This window comes from Mustela putorius, unplaced genomic scaffold (assembly GCF_011764305.1).
Source record: "Mustela putorius furo isolate JIRA1106 unplaced genomic scaffold, ASM1176430v1.1 tig00003853_pilon_pilon_pilon, whole genome shotgun sequence".
NCBI classification, from domain to species: Eukaryota; Metazoa; Chordata; class Mammalia; order Carnivora; family Mustelidae; genus Mustela; species Mustela putorius.
Window position 1 is genome coordinate 4,979,554 of NW_025422005.1, and position 16,264 is coordinate 4,995,817.

The 16,264-nt window shown below is 58.6% G+C and overlaps 1 protein-coding gene across 12 annotated transcripts in view; it reads left to right on the forward strand.

Annotated features, from left to right (window-relative positions):
* Nucleotides 1–16,264, forward strand: part of CAMTA1 (calmodulin binding transcription activator 1) — an 813,334-nt gene that overhangs the window by 701,283 nt on the left and 95,787 nt on the right. For all 12 annotated transcript variants that reach the window (XM_045063671.1, XM_045063669.1, XM_045063670.1 and 9 more), the window contains one exon: nucleotides 7,266–7,419. In XM_045063671.1, coding sequence (XP_044919606.1) covers nucleotides 7,266–7,419 — 154 coding nt within the window. The remainder of the gene's footprint in view (nucleotides 1–7,265; nucleotides 7,420–16,264) is intronic.

The window sequence follows — 16,264 nt, forward strand, 5'->3', positions numbered from 1 at the left end:
TTCCTGCACAAAAGGGGATGCTGGCTCGGGGCCTCCTCCTCCTTCCCATGGAGGTGGACGGGCCCCGGCTGGGGGTCGGGGGACCCCCTGGCACCCAGCAGTGGACAAAATCCAGCGGCGGCCCAGAGGAGGACGTGACACCCCAAAGCTCTGCCTCTGGGCAACTTGAGGCCCCCCCCCGGAGCAGGCCCCCTGGTGGAGAGCTCACGGCTGCACCTTCAGCCCATTCCAGAGCCTGCTGCACACCTGGGGCTGGGCTCCGTGTGCAGCGGGCACAGGCTCCGCTGTCCCCTGCAAGCTGGAATGTCCCCCCAACTTCCCTCTTGAGCTCACAGCAGATTACCGAACCCCCATTCAAATCAGCAGCAGCGGGTCCTTGCTCTCGAGCACTGGCTTGGGGACAAGCCCTCCCTGGGCTCCTTATGGCCTTGCCTGTCTCCCAGCCAGGTCAAGGCCAGTCACAGTCCTCCCCCTGCTAAAGGGCAGCCACGGAGGCTCAGCCAGGTCAAGTGCTTGCCCACACTGGAGCACCCCGCGCCCTGGGCCCTACCCTGGACCTCTCGGGAGCCGGAGCCACAGGAACCGCAGGGCTCTGGCTGCAGGGTTAAAGTTGGAGCTCTCTGGGGACTGGGAGAGGGTTTAGGACCCCGGCCAAGTCTCTGTGACTAGGATAGGGTGCTCCCATCCACCCGTGCCTGCTACCTGCCTGGGCTCGTCTGCTGCGCCTCCTGGTCTGTTTTCTTCTTCCCCTCCTCCTCCCCTCCTCTGCCTCTCCTGCCTCCGGCCCTGGCCCAAGGTCCAGACCTCCACAGAGGGTGAGTCCGGCTCCCCCCCCCCCGCAGGATCTCTGCTAGGAAAGCCTGTGGGACCATGAGAGAGACACGGCCCGCCACCGCCTGCCGCTTTCCCAGGCTGCACCTGCTCGGCCCCGGCATGAGGGTCCAGAAATTTGTCATTGCCCAGGGGCTGCTGCAGATTAATGTGGATCACAAGTCCGCCCCTGCCGCCTCGTAGTGGCGACCCACCCAGGGGGAGCAGGGTCGCGTTCTTTTCCAAACCAGTCTCCCTCTCCCAGATTCCATCGCCAGTCACTAAGAGGATTAAATGGGCAGCCTTGCTTTCTCCCCACTGCTGGGCCAGCATCTCCCCCCTGCTTCTCCCCACAGGACCCCCATGGTCCAGGACACCCAGGTCAGGAGGGATGAGCCCACGATCGAAGGGGACACTCAGTTGCCCATCTGGCTCCCGTTCCGCTCCAGTCTTCCTGAAAGGAAACCCCATCCCGGAGTAGAGGGAGGAATTTTGCCCACGCCGACCAGGAAGGGGAGAGCCGTGTGGACAGGGCACCACATCGGGACAGGGGTTCCTCAGAAACTCAAATGCCATGTGGACCTCGGGCCAGACCAGGGAGGGAACCTGAGGTAAAGGGGACGGTTCTGGAGTATCCAGAACCCCAATGCCCCAGAGACCCAAGAACAGGCTGGGAGAAGCTGTCTTCCAGGAGCTGCTGACAGTCATTTCCTTTGGTTTTGAACTGTAGCAACGGTTCCCAGTCTGTGTTCCAGAGCACACTAGGGTCCCAAGAGGGGCTCAGGCTGACATTCAAAAAAGCTTGGAAAGCCTGTCTACTGCAACACCCAGGAGGCTCTCCTGCCAAGCGGGTGCCATAAAGACTGACCAGTCCTGCCGTAAAGGAGCCTGTGTGACTTTGGCAAAGCACCCCCTTTCTGGAACATTCCTAACCCCTCCTGTGCTTCTAGACGTTGAGGTCCTTGGCTTGTTCTCTCTAGACTTCCCTTTGTCTCCAAGGGTCAGGTGAAATATGCCCTTTGGTAAAAGTGTCTTAGGAGACCAACTAACTCTGGCCCCCAGGACACACCCTTCCAGCGCCTTCAGCCTCCCGATGCGTCTCTGCCCTGCAGAGTCCTGGCAGCCTGGAGCTACTAGGTCAGCCCCCAAATCCAAACCTCACATTTTCAGATGAAAACTGGGGTGGCACTGGGTCGAGGGGCCGGCTTAGTCCTGGACCCCCTCAGGTGCTGTCGCCCTACTTCCAAGAGGACAGACACCTCCTCCTCCTTCTCCCCCTTCTCCTGAGTCTGTGTCCCTCAGGAAGACACACGTGGGGATCTCCTGAGTGGGTGTCAAATGCTGAGTCACCAGGGAGGAGACCGCCTCTCCCAGTGAGGTCGGCAGCCCAGCTGGGTCCATGTCCCGTGTCCCAGGGGTCACTCAGCTGTCCTGCATCCTCCGCACCCGGCAGGTGCGGGCACTGGGTTTGGGGAGTCAGCCACCGAAGGAGCCTGGCCTTCGGAGCTCACACATCGGTGGGAAAACAGGCCAAGCAGTAGTTGCTCAGAACCAAGGAATGGGGGTGAGAGCCAAACAGGACGTGGCGAAGGGTGCTGGGCCCCTGTTCCATGGGGTCTCAGAGTAAGATGTGCAGGCACAGGTGGGGTTGAGATTTGCAGGACGTGTGGACCGGAGCACACCAGCTGGAGAAGGGCTCAGGAGAGAACAGGCCGTCTGGGGAAGGGGACTGTCCGGACGGGTGGGCCAAGCTGGGCGTGAGGCCAGGAGTGGCTCTGGAGGGAAGCGGACGGCATGACTTAGCCATGTCGGCACCGAGAGCTTCCCTCGCAGGGCCGGGGGGCTGCCCCGGGTCACAGGACCGTGGCTGCTGGCCTGAGACAGCGGGTGGGGACAGAGGCCAGGGCGGAAGTGAGGAGGCCCCTGGGGGTTCCATGCGGCAGGAGCGAGGGCGCGGGCAGCGGGGATGGGGGGCAGAGTCGGTGGGAGCAACAGCAGAGCTCACTTGGACTGGCTGTGGAGGGGAAGGACTGAGAAGAAGAGTGACGTGCGCGGCGGGGCGGGGCCGCGTGGGCCCCGCGGACATAGGGCTCGGCATGGGTCCTTTGGAAGCCCCAGCGAGGGGCCGTCGGACAGTGAGCCTGAGCCACGTGGAGAGTTGGGGCTGGGGAGAGGAAGCTGGGATCCTCGCCACACAGCGGTTGTAGGGCCGCGACGCTGCATGAGGTCCCCAAGAAAGGAGCAGGACGAGGACCCCGCTGGGAGGCGCGGAGGAAGGGGAGTCTCCGCGCTCAGAGGAAAACCAGGACAGAGGAGCCGCCGTGGAGAGGGGGCGCGTTGTAAGCGGATAAACTGCCCGCTAGCTTCATTCCGGTCATTCTGTCGGAAAAATACCAGAGTTCTGTTTGGTTTGAGGCCTGGTCCGGTGGTGCCCGGGAGTTAGAGGAGCAGGACTCCTTCCTGTGCGGAGGGCACCACGCTCCTCCCAGGGGCCCTGTGGTGGCTGTTTCCACCTGCGCGTGAGGAGCTGGAGGCATCAGAAGGAAAGGATGGGACCACCTAGTCCGCTGGGCTTTCCCGAATCTTCTGGAATGTCTGAGACTCTTACCTACCCTCAGCCGCAGCCCACCCCCATAGATCTCCCTCTCCCAGACCACACTGGGCCTCCTGGAATTTGGGGGGGTGGGGAGGGGTTTCATCTTCAAGGGTCCTGCTGTCTTTGTGGGCTTCAGCTCTAGTATGTTCACAGAAGTCCCCTCGCCCAGGGAGGAGCCTCTAGACAGCCTGTTGAATGTCCCCCAACCTGTAAGACCGGACCCGAGTGGCAAACCCCAGGGAAACATGCAAGCAGCCCAGGAACACAAAGGCCAGGTTGCTGCACAACCGTCCAGAATCCGGAGTCCTGGCGGGTCTGCTGGGCTGCCTCTCGGCTGGGTCCCCCCTCCCCCAGAAGGGCATGGGCGAGCGCCTTGCCAGCCGCCCCCTGCACAGCCAGCAGAGCAGCTCTGGGCCAGGATCTGACTCTGTCAGGAGCACTTCCTGAAGCTCACGCACTGGGACTCTATGGCTAATGTATTTTTTTCCCGAAAACACCCAATAAAATGTACCACTAGGGCACCTGGGTGGCTCAGTGGGTTAAAGCCTCTGCCTTCGGCTCAGGTCATGATCTCAGGGTCCTGGGATTGAGCCCCGTATCGGACTTTCTGCTCAGCAGGGAGCCTGCTTCCTCCCCTCTCTCTGCCTGCCTCTCTGCCTACTTGTGATCTCTGTCTGTCAAACAAATAAATAAATAAATAAAATTTTTTAACAAAACATACCACTAATGAATAAAATCTCCATATTGCCAAGAGGCAATGTGTGCCCCAAATTTCCAAAAACACTTCAATCACTTCCATTAAATGTGTCTTAAAACCAATCCCAGCCAGGAAGTCATCCCTAAAAATTCAGCTCGGGAGTTTCGGCCACAGGATCCCCAGGCCCGAGGGCAGAATCTTTGCTGGAGACACAGACCGTGATGCCGTCTGCTCCTGTAGTTCTTAATCCCAAGCCCAGACTCCTCGAACCCTCACGGCCTGGCACCTCCTTCCTGACTGTATCAAGGCCACCGAGCAGCCACAGGTCCAGAGCAGAGCCTCCACTTTGGGCACATTCATTCCCCGATTCAACAGACACAGTGATGAGTCTAGACTCCCTAGATCAGTGTTTACAGATGTGGGGTACACAGGCCACTGGATCTGTGAACCCCTGAAATGCAGGGTTGATGAGCCTTGGGTAGTTTTTGAAGCTGGGTGTGGGCTATCCATAGCCTTCATCAAATTCTCCAAGAGGCCTGAGACCCAGGAAAGGGTAAGGATCAGCCTTGCCTCTTGGCCTCCTAGGAACACATTTTCGGAAAAGACCGCTCTGCCCTTTGTAGACCCAGAAATAAGCCAGATGTCCGTGGCACACAAGCCTGGGAAGCGTGAGGATGGGGAGTCTCGAGACAGCCTAATTCAATTCTACAAACACGAAATGAGCACTGGTCATTGCCAGACACTGTCCCTGTTGTGAGGGAGTTCAAGGAGGCAGAGGCCCACAGACTGGGAAGACACAAACCCCATCCTGCCGTGGTGGGCATGTGGAGGGCGAGGTATCAGGGAAGACTTCCTGGAGGAGGAGGCGATCCTTGTGCTTGTCCTCAGAGACCAAATGGAAGCTGGTTATGCAGAAATGCAGCTAGGCCCTGAAGAAGGAACAGAGCTTCCTGAAACTCTGGGTGCACGGTGAAGGTGGCCCTTTGCTCCCCAAGCTCCACCACCTTGCCCCACCCCCACAGCCTCCCCAAGTACCCCAGCTGAGCTCAGTGAGGCCATGAGGCAGGAAGCTGCAGCCCTTTCATCTCCCAAGCAGCTGACATCCTGGCTCCTTTCCCGTGTGCTCCTGCACAGGGGCTGGGATCAGAGGAACCCCCGGGGGCTCTGGGGGGCCTGCAGCCCTTTGATCCTTTCTCGTCTTGCTCAGCAGCTAGCGCTGCCACCTGGCCAGGCCCAGGCCCAGGCAGGAACCCCTAGCCCAGACGCAACCCTGGGGAGGCCAATGCATCTGTAGGAGGAACACAAGGCAGGGACTCGGAAGTACCACCCATTCCTCCTGACTCCCTATCCATGCGATGCGCAGATCAGACCTACCTACCTAGCTCTGGGGCATATTGCAAGGATAAAGTGAAATGCAAGGTGGGAAAGCACTTAGACCAAGCAAAAAAGAGGCCACCAGATGTCTTGGCAGGCCCGGAATTTGGAGTCCGAACCCTGGCTTCCAGCCCAGGCTCTGTCCCCCGCCACACAGCTTTGCCGCAGTCCACTGGCGGCAGACGGAGGGCGCTCTCCCCGGCCCTGCCTGGCCCTGCCCAGCCCGGCCGGCCTCCCCGGCGCACTTGGGCACCGCATGCGATAATGGCTGGAAAGTGCCCCGAGAAGAATAACATACTGTGCCGATGTCAGGGATTATCAGCGTTATGAAGGAGCGTGATTACCACAATCCAGAAAAGCTGCCATTAACAAGAAGGGCCCTGTTCGTGTTGATTTAATTTCCTGGTTAACTGAGCGTTGGCAAGAAAAAAAAAAAAAAACAACTCCGCGTTTCAACCCTTATTGGAAATCTTTTTAAATTATGCCAGTCTACTTTCTCGTACTGGTCGTGGTGTACTCTTGGGTCTTTATTTATGAATGCACTGATTGATTCACATAATCATTTATGACTCTCACTCTGACCACATCCCAAAAGGCAACAGTAGGCCTGGCCTCCTCCATGCTGGAGGTCCTCATGCCCTCCCAGGACTTGCTGGCAGGGGTCACTCAGAAAAAGCAGAGGACACAGGTCTAGGGGAAAGCCTGGGGTAGAGCCTTCTAAGTGCCTGTATTCCCAGCTCCCTGGGGCTTATTAATAAAATGCTAGAGATTTCTTTATGGTTTAAGCGATGCCTTCTGCTTAGGGTAGGTGGTGTTTCTGGACTTACCCAGATACACTCTAAAGTGTTATGATTGGATTTTTGGTTTTGGCGGGTTTTTTTTTGTTTTTGTTTTTAACAAACTTGTCAGGTCTGATGTGGCCAAGTAAATGGCCTTGGGTTCTGGAGGGCCACAGAAAGCCACGGAAGGCCCATGGTCTTTGCAGGGAAGTTCCTGCCCCACCAGATCCCCTCGGGAAGTCTCTAGCAGAGCTGGTGGTGGGCAGAAAGGCTTGGAGGGCGTTTGGAATTGATTCTCGTGGGAAGAGGTTGACCCATTTCCATAGAACCATCTGGGGACAAAATGAGGTCTTCACACAGAGCGTTCTTTCTGTTCTAAAGGCTTCCCATGGGGAGTGTCCAGAGGCTCTGAGCGACAGCCGCCTCCTGGGTGCCGCTCAGAAATAACACGCTAATGGGGCTGCTCGTCCAGGGAGAAGCCCATGGGCTGAAGGGCGGGGGTGGGGGGTGTCCAGCCCTTAGAGGTGGGGCACCTCCATTTCTGGGGAGGAAGGAGGTGATGATGCCTGTGTGGGGGGCGTCCAGCAAGCTGTGGTGAGGAAATGCACAGACCAGGGCCAGAGCTCCTGGGCAGCCATCGGCATAAAGCCCCAGATGCTAGACCAGATGCGATGTCCGGCCTCATGTGTGGTCCTTTATGCACCAATCAGCCCTTGTGGTTTGCAGCTGGGGGTGATTTTGTCCCTTGGGGAACCGTGGGTAATGGCTGGAGACACTCCTGGTTGTCACACCTGGGGAGGGGGCAGGGTTTACTAGCTTCCCGTGGGCGGAAACCAGTGCCCAGGGCAGCCCCACGCCAGAGAAGGATCTCGTTCCAGACATCAGCAGTGCCAAGGCTGAGAAAGCGTGTGGGGACGCTCGGCCTGTCTGCACCTGCGGGGGGGGGGGCGTCCCCTTGGATGGGCTCCGTGCCTCCCTCATGCTGCCCGTCTCTGTACTCTCCCTGCAGAACCCCGACATCGTCTTGGTGCACTACCTGAACGTCCCAGCCATCGAGGACTGCGGGAAGCCCTGCGGCCCCATCCTCTGCTCCATCAACACCGACAAGAAGGAGTGGGCGAAATGGACGAAAGAGGAGCTCATCGGGCAGCTGAAGCCCATGTGTGAGTACTGAGCGGCCCCATCCGCCCGGCCCGGGGTCCGGCCCTGCAGGCCTCGCCAGCGCCGCGCGAGCGGGTCAGAGGCCCTCTGTGGTCATCCTGCTCGGACGCTGGTGACCGTAGCTTTCCTAAGGGTCACCCCCCCCACCCTACGCTCGCTTGACTCTCTGAGCCCCCTACACAGTAGCCAGGGCCCAGAACATCAGGGACTGCGGGCCCACATTGCAGATGGTAGCGGTGAGGCTCAGAGGCACGAGGCCATGTCCGTGAGGAGCGGAACCAAGGGAGCCAGGCACTGCTGTCTCGTGGGCCACAGACGGGCGAGCAGCTGCGGTCCGGGGACAGTGAGACCTGGAGACAGAGGAGGGGCTGGCCAGAACTGGCCTGCCTCCAGCCCCCAGCCCATCTGCTCCCGGACGCGGGGCTGGCTCCGCCGGAGGCTCCCAGACTGGGTGGCATGCTGATGACCAGAATGAGCTGGATTTTGTTTTTCCAGCGAAGTGATGTTCTCTGAAGCATCTGACAGGTGCAGATCTCTGAATGCAGAATGCCCGGGGAGTCTGGAGAGCTGGGCACGGCTTGTGCCTCATTTCCACGGGCAGCCGCTGGGGGCTCTCTGTGGCCTCTCCTACTGCCTAGACTCAGGAAAAACAGATACGGGCCTGCCAGACCCGAGAAGACCCAGCCAGTGCACAGGACCCAGGGTTCCAGAACATTCTTCTCTGAGGCTCAGTGAAATACAGTCATCATACAGGACCTCAGAGAAGGGGTCCCTGGGTCCCTCAGAGCCTGTGCCGCCCTTGGAAGCAGAGCTGCAGGAAAGAGCCTGATGGACATATATACAGAGAACAGCTGAAATGTCTTTTCTTGGGGGACCACGAGCGTCCTGTTGCTAGGAGTATCCAAGCTAAGGCCTGATGGCCCCCACAGAGACCAGTTCATCCTCAGAGGTCTTCAGAGCTCAGACTGGGGAATTACCCACCATTCTCAAGGTTGGGGTTAGGGACAGGAAGGGCAGAGGGGTCTGGGTGGGAAGGAAAACCCCAATGGGCCAAGGCCCAGCCACCCGGGACCGGGCCCCAAGACTGGGCCATCCTCCTGAGCCAGGAGCTGGGGGGGACCCCCAGTGATCTTGGCCTTGATGCCCTGGCTCCAGGAATCTAGAACCAGGAGGCCCAGGGGCCTTCTAGGCTCAGGATGTGTCTTGTGGAATCCTTAACTACAGATGTGACACACCCATCTTGTTTAAACCTCCCGCTGTCCCCAGGGTGGGTCACTCTCCCCTCTCCTCGTCTGCAAATCCCATGCCTCTGCCCTCAGCAGACACATCAGCTCTTCTGTAGGCCCTGCCCCACTCCAGGCTTCACACAGCCCCCCACCCCCCGCCTAGCGGCCTCAGGACCTCCAGGGAGACCCCAGACTGAAGCTAGTCTCCGTCCTTCACCAGAGGGGCCCCCCTACCTCTTCAGTACTCTGCGGAGCACCCAGAAGCCAGGAAGACCCTGCAGCTAACTCCCGGAAACTTCCCTGTGCTCCGCAGTTCCCTGGGCCCTGTACAGCGCTGGGCACATGCACACTGGTCAGATGGTTGAGTGTAAAGTGTCTGGGCCCAGCTTTGGTCCGCTCCCCACAGGGGTCTGAGCAATGGCTTCGGTAACAGTGGGCACCAGTGCCACGTGAGCAGGGCAGGGCAGCCCAAGCCGGGGAACCAGGAGGTGGGCACATCCCTGTTCTGTGACCCCTTCACTGTGTGACCTCAGCCAGTCACTCACCCTCTGCTCTAAGTCCGCTTCTGTAAGGTGAAAGAAAGAATCTTGAATCTGTACCAAGATCCGTAGTCCCCAGCTGGCCCCTCCAGGCCCAGCTCAGTCCCCGGCCTCTGCAGACCCAGGTCTGAAGCACTGGGGCCATGATTTCACCCCACTTCCAGGAGGTTCTGAAGACCATGTTAGCCAGAGTTTAGCCTGAAGGCAAAGATGCCTTTCGTGGTGTCCACATGGTCCCAGCCTTGGGCCCGGGTCCTCCCCAGCATACACAGAGGGCCCGTGGCCTAGAAGCCACTCACGGCCACTGTCTGCTCCCTTTCCCTTTCCTTCTTGCCTCTACCTCCCCACAACACACCACCCCAGCCCCCGCCACGCAGGAGCCTCCCCGTGACAGACAGGAACACCTAGGGGCAAGGGGATTAAGCTCTGTGAATTCTGGGGGTGCCATCTAGACCCAAGTCAGCCTCTGACGCTTAATTGAAGGAAAGTCTGCAGTGCATCATGAAAATTATGTAAAACCACCACCAACTCCCTGTAAATCTAATAACACTTGGCGCGCCCGTGTATCTGGGGGCAGGGAGCGAGCCCCATGTGGTTCCTGAGCGTGCGCGAGACGCACGGCCTGGAAGTCGGGCCCCAGTGCAAGCGTCACGCGCGACGAGCCTTGGAACACACGCAGGGCACCAGCCAACCGTCTTGGGGGAAGGCAGAGGTGCGCGGGGAGCCGAGAAGGCGTCAGATTGGGCTCCGAAATCCGGCGTGCCGCCCAGCGCTGGAGCCAAACACATCAGCTTCATCACATTTTCACATAAATCACATTCCTTCAAAGACTTCACAGCTTGATTTCCTGATGTTTCCAAATTTCTGTGCCCTACAGCAGAGTTGTCAGTGGTTCAATCACAATGTTGTGCTTATCGGTGGTGAAGGGAAACTCGGGTGCGCAGCCCTCACCTCACCTGTTGCAAGATGGGGGGTGGGGGTGAGCCTTGTTCTTGAGCCCGGGGAAGCGCACCAATGCTGGCTTCTAAGCCGTACTGACTGTGAGAACCTACCTTGATGCTCGCAGTTGTGCCATTGGGTCTCACGGGGGCTTCCCTTCAATCTGCCGTCTGAGGGATGCCTCTTACAAAATTTTTAAAAAGATAGGGAAAAATTAAGATATCTAGTAGGAATTCCCAGTGTGTTTCCAAAGATGCTCCCTATCTTTTGCAAACCCTTCCGTGGCAGCTAGAATACCGTGCAGGTGTGGCAGAGACCAAAACAACAGTGACTTTCATCCAAGAGGATATTTGATGCTCACACAGCAGCTCGGGGTTGACGTGGCAGCCGCAGAGCGTTGGGGATCAGCCCCCTGGGTTCCTTGCAGCTGGCGACTCTGCCGTCCCTGGGGTGCCACTCTCTTGTCAGTGGTACAGGATGGCTGGTCCAGCTCCTACCGTTGGAACTGCGTTCCAGCCAGTGGGAAGCAGGAAAGACAAAGTGGAGGGCAAGCTGCTTCCTTTCAAGAACAGGGCCCAGAGGTTGTACACAACACTTCCCCTCCTATGTGATGGGCCAGAGTTTGGTAATATGGTTACCCTTGTTTGCAAAGGAGTCTGGGAAGTGTAGTCTCATGCTAAGCACTGCCATCTTAACACACTGCGGGGAATAAGGTTCTGCGTGTGAGTCATCCAGAGCCAAATGGAACCGAACTCAGCCTGGGGTGTCCTTGTGGGGTCTCAGCTGAGAATCACTTGCCTTAGGTCAAGGCCTGAGAATGTCTGAGGCCCCATCTGAGGGTTGGAGTTTAGAGAATTCAAGTGAATGTGATCTACAGCTCAGTATGTCTCATCCTGGAAATTCTGGGGTCTGTTCCAGTACAGCTGGTCTGAGAGCCCCAGCTTTGGACCAGCAAACCACCACAGTGGGAGCAAGGGACCGGGCAGGTGGGACCCTATCATCCCCGGTCAACTTTGAGTGGAGAAGAATGCCAGGGAGCTCTGTGCTGCAGTGCTGCTGCTGCGAAACATGCTCAGTGATTCTTGGCTGCCCAGAACCACAGTGGTTCAGGGAAGGCCCTGGACCTTCCACTCTTGGCTCTACTGGGGTCTGCAGGAAGTCAGATGGAGCCCTTGGAGGAATCCCCTTCTCTGAGCATCCGTGGCTTTCTGCCTGGCCCCGTTCCTTGGCAGCCTGGGAGGGGACAGGCATGCCAGCCACTTCCCAGCTAGCAGGAGACAAGAGGATGCCATCCACAGTGAGGGCTGAGGGCATGAATTTTAAGCTGTATTCACAGCCCTTCCCGGAAAGGGATCGTGCCCCAGCTGTCCCACCCACGGGATCCTCTTGGAGCACGCTGGCTGGCCAGGAGGCTCTGCATTGCCAAGTGAGTTCAGGCCTTCCTGCAAACCTCCGTGGCCCCAGAGATCACCATGCATCACCCCCAGAGATGCCCTAGAGGTGCCCCTCCTTGGCCCAAGAGATCACCCCAGAGATCAACCCCCTCTGGGCTTGGCTGTACTCGGACTGCCTTTCCAGGTCCCGAGACCTGTGGGTGGGAAAACAGGAGGGCTGGCTGGGGAGCCTGGCTGGTCCCCGGGCCTGCACCCACACGTGTAGTTAAGTCCAGGGTGCCTGGAGACAGGGAACCCTACGCTGCTGGAAGTAGCTGATGTGGCAGAGAGGCTGGAGGGGAGCGGGCTCAGCAGCAGGCACGCATGTCTCCCAGGAGCTCCTCAGCCACCCGCACCTGAAGCCAAGGGGACCCTCGGTGTCCAGAGCCCCAGCCCGTTCTCCACCTGTCTGAGCTGCCCAGACTGCGCAGCACCCAAGGCTGGCTTATATAGTCAGTGCGTCTGTTGTCTCATAATTTTGCAGACAAAGACCAAAGATCCAGTAAGGGGGCGGTGTTTATTTGTTTTGCTTTTTTGCTTAGATTGTAATCCTGGTGATTATAGAATATCAAGAAGTAAAATCAACAAAGGCTTTCCTTTCTGGTCCCGCGCGGAATCCCGTTCCTGGTCGATTAGCGCCACCTGGCGGCCGGCAGCCGCAGCGCGCTCCGAGGTGCGAGCTCTGCAGGAGCCAGACTGTCTCCCAGGCCTGGGTCCACAAGCAGCCTGGGGACGTGGAGCGCTGGGCCACCCCTGGCTGTGGACCTGGGATCTGGGATGTGGAGGGAGCCCTCAGGGGCCTGCTCTGTGATTCTGGAGCGCTGGGCTCGGGCTGGGGCTGGAACAAGCAGAAGGTGGCCCTGGGGAAAGACACATCTACTGCCTTTCCTCTCTGACTCCGTCTCTCCTGATCAGACAGCAGCTGGCTGCTGCTAGACTAAGGGGCTGGCAGTGCCACCCTGACAAGGAAGGCGTCTCCCAAGTCTTGGCCAGAGTCTGTGGACAGCCTGGGGAAGGGGCATCTGTTGTAAGAAAGGGTTGGAGGGTTTCTTTCTGGTGAGAAAGGTTCACGTGGAAGCACTTTCCAGCATCCCCTTCTCTGAAGTTACACCCAGGATAGGAACAAGGGACCAAGTGAGTCAGGAACGAATTTGGTCATGGCCAGGCTGGCTGCCACTGGGGCTCAGGGGCATCTGGGGCTCCCCATCCAATGCTCCGAGGCCCAAGAAGGCTGGGCAGAGACACTGGCTCAGTGCCAGGAGCAGCGGTCACTGAAACAGCCTGGGCAGATTGATCAAAGGCAGGCTCCCGGCCCGTCAGCCACCAGCCCCTGATGCTGTCTGATTCCACAGGTTTGGGTAAGATTCTCATGCTTTCTGAAAGATCCCAGCCCAGATCAGGCTCCGGCAAGAGGGCCACCACCACCCGTGTTGTGGAGATCAGGGTCGCCACTCTTCTAGGGCCCCAGGTCTCTTTGAGCATCAGATGGTTTTCCCATCCACGTCTCGGGAGGGAAGCACCAAGAATCGAGGATGTAAGTGGCCCTGTGAAGTCTTCCCATAGACTCTGGGCTAAGATATGCTACCCTAGAAGTTTCCTTGGGTTAAAAGTCTTACATTAGAGGTAGGCACACAATAAGGTCTTATAGACATTATTGACTTGAACTCGTGAGCAACGCTGTGCGCCGTGAGCAGGAGCCCATCTGTCCCCATGGCAGGCCCCCAGTCCAGAACAGCAGTGCTGCCCCTAAGAACAGAGGCACTCAGCAGTGGCTGGAACGCGAGAGCGCCAGAAGGTTCTGCCCTGCTCCCTGCCTGGGTCCACAGGATGTGGCATCACGGTGGGGGGAGGTGAAGACAGTACCGAAGGGCCCTGAGAAGATTTTCCTGCCTGTTTCGCTTGTCCCTGTGGGGGGGGGGCTGCCAGCACAGGGAGCAGGCAGAGTGGGTCCCCTTATGTCCCCAGTTTCTGCCAGTGCGCCTTCCTGGCTCCTCCCACCCTGACCAGAGGACAGCAGACCGTGGGCATCAGAGACCAGTTGGTTTCCTTTTCTGCTCGCAGGACCAGACTTGCTTTGCAAATGGGCTCCCTCAGGCTAAATTGTATTTGGCGGATCTGGCTCCCAAGTAGGAAAACTGAAAGAGAAATGCTTCTTTAGGTTTCCTGTCTCTCCCTGGCTGCTTGGGCACCTCCCACCCCCGGCTGTTCCAGAGCGCCCCTCTCTGTCTTACCCATCCCCCTAATCCGATGAGCTCCAGTGGAGTGCATCCCCAGGAGGCGGCAGTGGAGGCCACGGGGGCCCCACCCACACCCCGTGCCCAACTGCCACCCAGAGCTGACGGGGACTTACTCAGTGCAAGACTTTGGAATCGTTGCCAATATTAAAATCTGCAGATTTTCAGCTTCTCTTTGAATATTGAAGGTTCTGGTGCACACAGTTAGGAGCCAAGAGACAGCCACCTCAGTGCTGCCTGCCTCCCAGCATGAAGGTACCCCCTCCAGACCCCAGGAGGAGGCACTGATTCCAACATCCTTATAAGCCCAGAGGCTCAAAAGAAACGAGATGGCAACAGTTCAGAGTCCCACGTGGTCCCCTGACCCCTGCCAGGAGCCTGGCAGGGCTGCTCAGTCAGAGGGTCCCTCCTGCCGTCTCTGCCGCTGAGCAGGGCCTCGGGACATGGTCTGCCATGAAGCTTGAACAGGGGAGAAGATTCCAGAGCCCACGTGGCTCCCCGGATATGGGATAACGGCTGGAGCTTCTCTGCCGGCCAGCTGAGCTTCCGACATTAGCCAGCCAGAGTTCCAGGCACATTCACGCATGTCCGAGGAGGGCACAAAGCGTTCCCTGCCTCAGCAACCATGCCACTTAGCAGATCAGGAGATTCTGAGAGCCTCCATCCGACTGACCCCACAATGTCGCCTCCTGGGCCCGCCTAGCAGGAAAACACCCAGCAGAGGTAGCCTCGTGTGTCACTGGGACCCTAGTGGGAGGCCAGGCGCCCGGCGCAGGGAGCCGTCCCTATCTGGCCTGGACAGCCCAGACGGTCCCCTCCCTGCCCTTCACCCGCCAGGCCCCAGGCCCCTTCCACATGCAAAACGTGTTCCATTCTCGGGCCCTCGACCTTTCTCCACACACAGCAGTGTCTCCCATTGGAAAAAGGTGCTTCCCACCATGATGATGTCCCACAACCCCAGACTTCCAGAACCAGGAACTACAAGCTCCTTGGGGACCCCATACTTGTGACCCCCGGCCCTCGGCACACACATCCTTCTGTCCCCACCACACTCCTCCAGATGAGATTTCTGGAAATGTTGTCCTCGGGGCCCACAGGAGAACAGAGCTGAGGGCACAGTGGGGGAAACAGAATGGCATGTGGGTGTCTAGATACAAGGAGTCAAATCTAATGAGAATTGTATCCAGTTGAACCCAGCAATCAGAAGCAGGGTCTTTATTCCAGTCAGCAAGAACACAGTCAAGATGAGACTAGTGGCGGTTGGTTCCCGTTGACCTTGTTGCCATGGAGACAGCCTTAGTGTCAACAACACGCAGGATCCAAACGGGCTCATTCACGCAAGAGGCGGTTGGCGGGCCCCCTCCAGCTGCCCCTGTCACGTGGCTCCTAGGAAGGGGACCCACAGGTCCAGGGTTCCCCGGGAGCTCCCCAGTTCATACCATCGTGCAGCCAGGTGATCCCAGAGCCCCCGTCGGTCTCCCAAGGGGACCCGTCTGCCAGGTCACATGGCCACCCTATTTATAGGTCATGTTGAGGACCTGGGCAGGAGTCCTGGATGAATCCAGGCTGATGAGGAAGGAGGAAGGGACCCGCCCGGTCCCCCACAGGCCTTGTGTTCAGTGCGGGGGGCGGACTGATCATCTTCGTCACCAACATCCCCCGTGTCACCTGCTTGCCACAGCACCGAGAAATCTCTTCGGTGCAGAGAAAGCCAAACGCCAGTTCCAGCAGGCACGGACTGTGTGGTTGCTGTAATGACCCAAGCTCCCGCCAGCATGCCCTGTCACACCTCTAGAAGTTTCTGCCCTGCAGAGCAGAGAGGGGCAGGCTCTCACCAGCCCTCCAGAGCTGCAGTGGGGCGGGGTGGGGAGCTTGCCAAGCTCTCCTTTCTGACTCTGTCCAGCTCCTCTCCAAACGGTTCCTGGCACGAAGTTTCAGAACAGAAAGGGGGTCTGGCTCCATGTCCTGGGCCCTGGTGTGCCTCAGAGCTCCTGTGGACACCATCAAATCAGAATCCTGGGGGTGGGCCCCCCTCTCCATCCCTAAAGTCCCTTGGGGAACATGCAGTCGGGTGAGGCACCCATTTTACACGTGAGCAAAGTGAGGCCAAGAGAAATCGAAGCCCCTCCTGAGATCACATGTGCGCGAGGAAAACAGCAGCAGAGGCGCACCCCTGACCTCAGGCAGCGCGTCCCCCCAGCCCGGGGCCCCCTCCCCCGCTCTTCCCATACAGCTAGTGGGACACTGAGGTGAGGAATCTCACCCTCCCCTGCCCTAAGCTCCACCGCTGCTTGGGGCAGCCACGGCGAGAACGGACATTTGTGGCTTCTGCAGGCACGTGGTCTCTGACTCAGTGGGTCCCCTCCCCACCCCACCCCCAATGACTGGAAGGCCAGGCAAGGGAGCCTTGTCTCAGACAGAAACCCTGCCCCCCACAAATCCCACTTTCTCTGGGAGGAGGCTTTCTCTGAGCTCC